The sequence below is a fragment of the Glossina fuscipes genome, unplaced genomic scaffold (assembly GCF_014805625.2).
Source record: "Glossina fuscipes isolate IAEA_lab_2018 unplaced genomic scaffold, Yale_Gfus_2 28, whole genome shotgun sequence".
Taxonomy (NCBI): Eukaryota; Metazoa; Arthropoda; class Insecta; order Diptera; family Glossinidae; genus Glossina; species Glossina fuscipes.
This window is the reverse complement of record NW_023998423.1, coordinates 12,962,556-12,970,044: the sequence shown is the minus strand read 5'-3', so window position 1 is coordinate 12,970,044 and position 7,489 is coordinate 12,962,556. Positions and strand designations below refer to the sequence as shown.

Sequence of the window (7,489 nt, the reverse complement as noted above, 5' to 3'; positions counted from 1 at the left end):
TTTTATTTAATTCTAATAATGTTCAACTGACTTGAATTAATTCGATCAGTTAGACTAATAACTTGCAAAAGTTAATATTGAAATGTTTTCGCTGCACGCAAGCTAATGTCATATTTAGTTGACTTTCCACTCGTAATGTACCGGTAATTAAGTGAAAGCTAAAATTGAGGGTATATAAAAGGCTACGATCGTAAGCCTGGAATTAATATTCACATTTGAAATTTTTCTTACAACACATTACACACACGCATTTTACTGGTGTATACCTATTACAAATTCGCAAGAAATCAATTGGACTACGTAGCTATTAGCTAAAGTAGCAATAGGTACGCGAAGCTTTGAACATTTTTGACATGGAAGATGCTTTTCGGTCTGGTCGTAATTCATGCTGAGTTCGATTTAATCAAGAAGTTTTCTAATTAATAGAAAACGTAGGTAATATTAAGCGTTTTGATTGTCTCCAGGCATTGATGAAGACGAACGGAACACTTTATCCCAAGTTGATCCCATCAAATTTTTGTCTCGCTTATAATTAAGAAAGAGCTGACAAAAAACGCGGAGGTTTTCGCTCGCTCGGAACACTTTAAAACAATTCTTCCACTTGCTCGTTATATACGCTATACATACTTCTCAGACATCGTGGCAATTCGTTACTGCGCAGCAGAGACGTTTCGGAAAGTTGGCAACACTCATGAGGAAGCCCCAGAGACCTTACGATTAAGCATTTAAGTCTATTCTTTTGTATAAGGTCTATTACAAATATGACAATATCAGCTTCAAATTTGGCAAAAGAATTGGAAATTCCTGCGGACAGGTTAAAATAGAAGGCGGCGAAGGGCTGAATAAATTAAAAGGCACTCGCTGAGTAAAACGTAGGCTCAGAACATTTTCAATAGTCCAAAAAAGCTGACTGTTTCGCTTGTTATTCGTAAACTACAAGATGCGTATATGCTCTTGTACAGAGTACCTTTGTGAAAAAAAGAAAAAAACGGCTACATTCACTGATTGTGTGTGATGCGTATATAAGATTCGCTCACAGCCTAATTGCTTGTTTATTTGATGGAGATTGATGATTCATTTTTCATTGTTGATTGGTTGTTGATCTTACCACAATTTCTTAAAAAATTGAATGTAACAAAAAGATACAAAGGATACACGATAAGGACATATACCGCTGCCCTTATAATCTTGTCAAGACAAAGTAAATTAAAGGGAATTCATTATATGCTAGCCATTGATCAATATTCACAAGCAAGGATTTTTTGTTTCTATTCTCTGAAAGAGTTTTAAGAAAATCATGCGAAAGTAAATGACGAAAATCAAAAAAACAAATCTACGTGGGAATTGAACCCGAGAGTGTTCTTTAGTAATAGTTTTTATGTAAATTTTAACTTGAACTTAGCGAGAATTGAGTTGAGTCAATGCGCCAGATGGAAAGAATAATTTGTTTTTGAACTTGATATCATAGTATTATTGAACAGTACTTTTTCCCCCCATAACAATGAGTAACGAGTAATAAACGTTAAAAAAGAATCATGTTCACAACGAGGGCTTTCCCCGCTCTCTGTCTCTAAAAGACGTGTTACACGTTTTACAGATTTCATACAATTATTTACTCTGATGAACTAGCGAAGGGTCTCTCAGTAAATTGCAATTCAGTTACAATTTAAACTTGAACGGTGCTGGTTGGAAAGTGCAGAAAAAAAAAAACAATAAATTAATTAATACAAATTGTTTTAAGCGTATTACAACATTTGACGCTTAATTTAAAATAAATGAATTTTTCACAAATTTTTCACTAACAAGCAATAAAATTAACAAGCAATAAGTATATCTGACTAACAAATGAGATCCAGGAAAGTAAAACAATTGAAATGACATTAACTTATACCACTTGTGGTACACGGATGTGTTAAGTTTGTGTAGATGTATGCAACATCTAAAAGGACTTGGGATTAACCCATCTTCTATTATACCGGTTGATTTCGCATCATTTTCTCAATCAATCTCATCATGTACGACCGTCCGTCCATCTTGTATTTTTTGAGATATTCTGACGAAAATTCATACACCGATCTCTTTTAACTCAAGGATGACTGATATTGACAATGGATCGGAACGGACCGCATTTTCGACCACTTTCCATATATCGCCTTGTCATGAAGAATCATTAGATGAGTACCCGTACTAAGCGAACTAGTATAGGGTATTTAATGAAGGCCGTAGCTCACTATGATCTTTTCACTTGTTTCAAATAACAATTTGATAATCATCACTGAACGCTAAGGATATGTTACATGCACATATGGCCATTTCGTCATTCTGTGCAGAACGCAGTAGCAAAGCTGGACTATGTCAACGTTCTCTCCATCGTTCTCTTTTATTCTAGATTCCGCAAACGATTTGCTAATTTGTGTCAGTCTCAAGTAATAAATTTTATAAATGTCTATGCAATTCGCTTCCCTACAAATGGAATATTTGGTGATAACGTGGAGAGATGCGTAATAATACGCTTCCTGCGAAGATGTCACCATCAGAATATGAACTCGAAAGGATATTTACTAAATTTACTATTGGGTGGCAAAAGTTTTTTACTATGTGCAAGAATGAATCGACTTGAAATTTATTATCGACATTTATTTGAGCTACTGACAGGCATAAGCGTATACACGTATGCTTTTGGGAAATATCGAAAATCCACGATAACATAGGCAACTTTTATAATGAATGCTTGTGACTTTCATAACTCTACCATTTTTAAATAGTACTCACTGACTTACGTTAAAGCTTAGGTGTTTAACAACACACAATATATTTCGATCACTATGACATATGCGAAAGATTCGCATTAGGTTGTGTGGAAAAGAGGACATCTTTCATAATTCCTTATCTAAATATTTATGTCATTTTTTAAGATTTTTGCAGACAGATTAATTCAAGAGCTAAAGGCATTCTCTGATATTACGTTGTTGGGAAAGAAGTTAGAGTTAGAGTTTATCGACCAAAAAAAAAAAAAAAATAAATGCCAAAGCAGTAAACACCAAGTGAGGAAATTGCAAATTTTATCGGTATTCTAATTGATAAGTATTTCGTTATCTTAAGAGCGTCGAACGCTCTTGCATTAACGAAATTGAAGTTACATTCGTTTGTATTTCTCTGATGAAGGATGGCGGTGCAACCAATTTATTTTTCAAGAGCACACATCAAACATGACATTTAAGATTTCTAACTTTTAGTAGCTTTTTATGTTTGGCATACTAGATGCTGTTATTCTACCTTAAAGTGGCATCGTTCCATGCCATGTCGGCAACGATCTTCTTACGAAATTCTTTACCCTTCCGTGTCTACCTAAGAGCATTTATTATCAATTTTCATTTGGGAAGAAATTAAAATACACAGGATCCAAGAAGTGCATTAAAGTCTTAAGGGCAAACTATAGTATGTTGTAGCTGTTACATCTGCCCAAACTAACCTATTGGCAAGTTAAGCCCGAGAAGTTGTTTGTCTTGCTTAAAGTAAAAGAAACTTTTAATTATGATATTAAAAGCAGCAAAATTTTATTAATTTGAATATATTTTTGCAGGACTGCATTAAATGTGGTCACGCCACACAAAAATCCTAGCTTTATAGATGATCAAGGTCGATACAGCGTTAATGAAAATGACAACAGTTTCAGCTATCCGAGCAGCCAACCTTCGTCATCTAGAACAAGAAGCGTCGAACATGAGGTGAGCTAATAATAAACCAACAAAAAGACAAAAGAACAAAGTTATTAGAGCATAACTTAAGGATTTTCTTAAATGCAAAATAATATAATATTGACAAAGTAATATAATGTTTTTCATTTCTTTAGTTATCAAATCTAGGTAGTGATAAAGCATGTCCAGAACGCGATACTTGGGGTAAAGGCATTGAATGCCTTTTATCATGCGTAGCACTCTCAGTGGGTTTGGGAAATGCTTGGCGATTTCCTTTTACTGCTTTAGATAACGGAGGTGGGGCTTTTCTTATACCCTATTTGGTAGTGTTGTTCGTAGTCGGCAGACCTATTTATTATTTAGAAATGATTATTGGTCAGTTTTCCGGTCGCGGCTCAGTAAAAGTTTATGATCTTTGTCCAGCTATGAGAGGTAAGCGCACGTAATACTTCTGAACATGATATTTTGATGCACCTATGCGTACATCATTTTCTTCATTCATTCACATGCAAACAATTGTAGCTGCAAGCATTGATTAGTGTATTAACCTCTTCATGATCATAATTTTCATAAGAATAGAAAGCCCTTTGGTACTTTTCACAATCGTAACGTCAAATAGAGATTCGTTTAACATCGGTTGCTTGAAGTTAGTTTACAATTTCAAAATTATGCAGATGGCGTTTTACATTTATATATATTTTATGTTTGACTTTTGTATTTTAAGGTATTGGCGTGGGTCAAACATTTATGATATTCTTAGTAGGGACCTATTATGAAGCAATCTGTTCTCTTATACTCAACTATTTCGTGCAATCATTTCGTAGCCCGTTGCCATGGGCTTATTGTAAGGCGGAATGGAATTCAAATTGCATAGATTCAGCGATTGTCAAAAAATCGAAGACAAATCTAACCGAATTATGGCAACAGAAGAGATTAAGTGATGATAATCGCACTATCTCAAGTTCTGAATTATATTTTATGTAAGTGTGATTATGTTAGCTGGATTCCATAACGATTTCTTTAAGCATCTTCCATCTACAGCAAAGAAGTATTAAGGGAGAAAGAAAACATAGATGACGGCATTGGTGCACCAAATTGGCAGCTAGTAGTGGGTTTATTCATATCTTGGTTCTGTGTCTTCGTGGTGATAATACGCGGTGTCAAGAGTTCTGGAAAGGCTTCGTATTTCTTGGCCATATTTCCTTATGTTATTATGATTGTGTTATTGATTCGCGCTTTAACTTTACCTGGTTCATTGGATGGCATTCTGTACTTCATAAAACCGCAATGGAATAAAATATTGGATCCCGAGGTATGAGATATTTTTCATTAACACTACACCGTATAGCTTAAAGCCTCGCAATAAGGCAGCAAGTAACAGTTGTAAGATCGCTTGGTAGCGTGGAAGGGCCAGCTGCAAGCCTTAGAATACAGAGCATTTCATAGGTTATACGGATATACTAGTAATAGATTAAAGCAGTCATTTTGCAGCTACTGACCGTTAGGATGGAATGAGTTGCGCGATAGAGACTTCGTAAGGTTATTATTACTTCGCCAACTGCCATCGTGTTTAGGTTGGAATATATCAAATACGAAACCAGTAAATGTAGACTTACTTAAAAGAAGATATGTTTCCAAGAAAGATTGTTGCAGACATCGGTGAAGGGGTTCCATTTGTAATAAAACATCATAGCTTCTATAGACAAACTCTTTACTCTTGATTTGTTTTTTTTATCAATACTACTTTTATTACTCAGAGATTGGCTTTTAATTTCTTGGTATTCTACTTAATACAATTTGTGTTGAAAAATGCCGCTCATTAACTTATTATTTTATTCTCTACCTAGGTTTGGTATGCTGCCGTTAGTCAATGTTTCTTTTCTTTAACGGTATGTTTCGGTGCCATTATCGTCTACGCTTCATATAATAAATTTGATCACAATGTTTATCGTGATGCCACCATTATTACGGGATTAGACACTTTCACTTCCTTACTAGCTGGCTGTACTATATTTGGAATCATTGGTCATCTGGCTCATGAAGTCGGTACCGATGATATTGGTAGTGTGGTTAAGGGAGGTGCGGGATTGGCCTTTATCTCTTATCCTGAAGCTATAGCCAAATTTCAAAGTTTACCACAAATTTTTTCGGTTCTATTCTTTCTCATGTTATTTATTTTGGGAGTTGGCTCGAACATAGGGATAGTCTCGTGCAAGGTTGCAGCGATAAAGGACAATTTTCCCAATGTCAAACAATGGCAATGCGCTCTGGGCATAGCACTGCTCAGTTTTTGTATAGGATTAACCTACGTCACCCCGGTGAGTTTTCATATTTTATAGAAACGTCTCTCTTGAAAACATTATATCAAGGTCATCATGGAATTGTTTAGGGTGGTCAGTTTTTATTGACTTTGGTGGATTATTATGGTGTTGCCATGATGAGCCTATTTTTGGGAATATGTGAATTGTACGTTTTGGGCTGGGTGTACGGAGTGAATCGACTATGCAAAGATGTAGAATTCATGATAGGCCGTAGAGTGGGTCTCTACTGGCGTGTGTGTTGGTCAGTTATTACACCACTCATAATGACCGTAATCTTAATTTACTTTCTGTCAACTTACACACCCTTAACTTATAATAATAAAACCTATTCTAACGGAATGTATGGTGAGTTCATATTGTTATTCATAAAAGAGATTATCTTCTAATTATTTACTTATTTTTAGCCTTTGGTTGGATTATAACATCGGTAGGCGTCTTACAAATACCCATATGGTTAATTGTCGCTGTTGTACGCGATCCTGGTACAACGTGGCGGGACAAATTTTTTAATGCTTTTAAACCTAAAAATGACTGGGGTCCTAGAGATCCCTTGCGAAGACAGGAGTATAACAAAGAAGTAAATGAAGACGCTAAACTAAATGAGGGGCTAGACTGCTGGGGCGAAATTAAAAAAAATATATTTGGTTAGAGACCTTCCAGCTGTCCGAGCACTTTCATAAAAAAAAATATTCGGGGGTGCAGTTCATCATTCATTTCTTAACCAGCATTTTCAAGTGTTCTCAGTATTAATCAATCACTCAATATAAAGCTTAGCAGATATTCAAATTAAAATCGTTTGAATTGATTTGTGTATTCATTAACTAATTGTGCGTAATCGAACCTCTGGTTTTTCAGAGCAGTAAGACATAAAATTTATGGAAAAATAAAGTAAACAACTGAATTTTTTTTTAAGTACGAGCATTATAATCGGGCAAAGCCCTGTAAAAATTCGCTTAAAAATTTTCCTTATTTAGGTTCCTATTAAAAAATGTTAAGAAGGGGACTTTGTCTTCATGTAAAAGCGTGCTTTTCATAAGAGTCCTTAGATGGGACTCAAAACGGGAACGAACACGGCCCTAATTTAGCTCTTGTCAAAGCACTTATTATTCTTCAATTATTTTGTTTGTGAAGTAAGAAAAATTAGCCTTGTTTTGGCAAAGGTGGTCTTGTTTTTAATAAGAAACTTTACATGCGCGAAGGAGTAGAAACGAAAAGAGCTGCGTGTTACGGTTAATGTTCGTGTCAAGCAACTGCTATGGAACAATTGTCAGAATAAATTAAAAATAAGACCTTTTTAGTGGGTGAAGGCTTACCACTTGTAGCAACGCTCATGATGGGGCGACGTCAACGTCATTCAAATTTTCCACATGAATTTAGAATACTACTACTCAGTAACTCCTGTCGTGAAATTTTCAAAATTGCAAACCGTTAGTTTCCAGGATTAAAAGGGTCGCCCTTCTTAATTATTGT

General features: G+C 35.3%; 1 protein-coding gene across 1 annotated transcript; it reads left to right on the top strand.

Annotated features, from left to right (window-relative positions):
• Positions 1-761: 761 nt before the first annotated feature.
• On the top strand, positions 762-6,668 carry LOC119636360 (sodium-dependent nutrient amino acid transporter 1-like). Its single transcript, XM_038031672.1, has 8 exons — positions 762-814; positions 3,584-3,728; positions 3,854-4,130; positions 4,423-4,678; positions 4,740-5,010; positions 5,546-6,016; positions 6,088-6,364; positions 6,424-6,668. Exons 1-8 carry the CDS (start codon positions 762-764, stop codon positions 6,666-6,668), a joined length of 1,995 nt encoding a protein of 664 aa, XP_037887600.1.
• Positions 6,669-7,489: the final 821 nt, after the last annotated feature.

Bases quoted from the DNA above. Each gene is read 5' to 3' on its own strand.
- LOC119636360 (XM_038031672.1), top strand. From the start codon at position 762: ATGACAATATCAGCTTCAAATTTGGCAAAAGAATTGGAAATTCCTGCG. The intron at 5,011-5,545 runs GTATGAGATATT...TTCTCTACCTAG, and splicing joins ATAAAATATTGGATCCCGAG to GTTTGGTATGCTGCCGTTAG. The intron at 6,365-6,423 runs GTGAGTTCATAT...ACTTATTTTTAG, and splicing joins CTATTCTAACGGAATGTATG to CCTTTGGTTGGATTATAACA.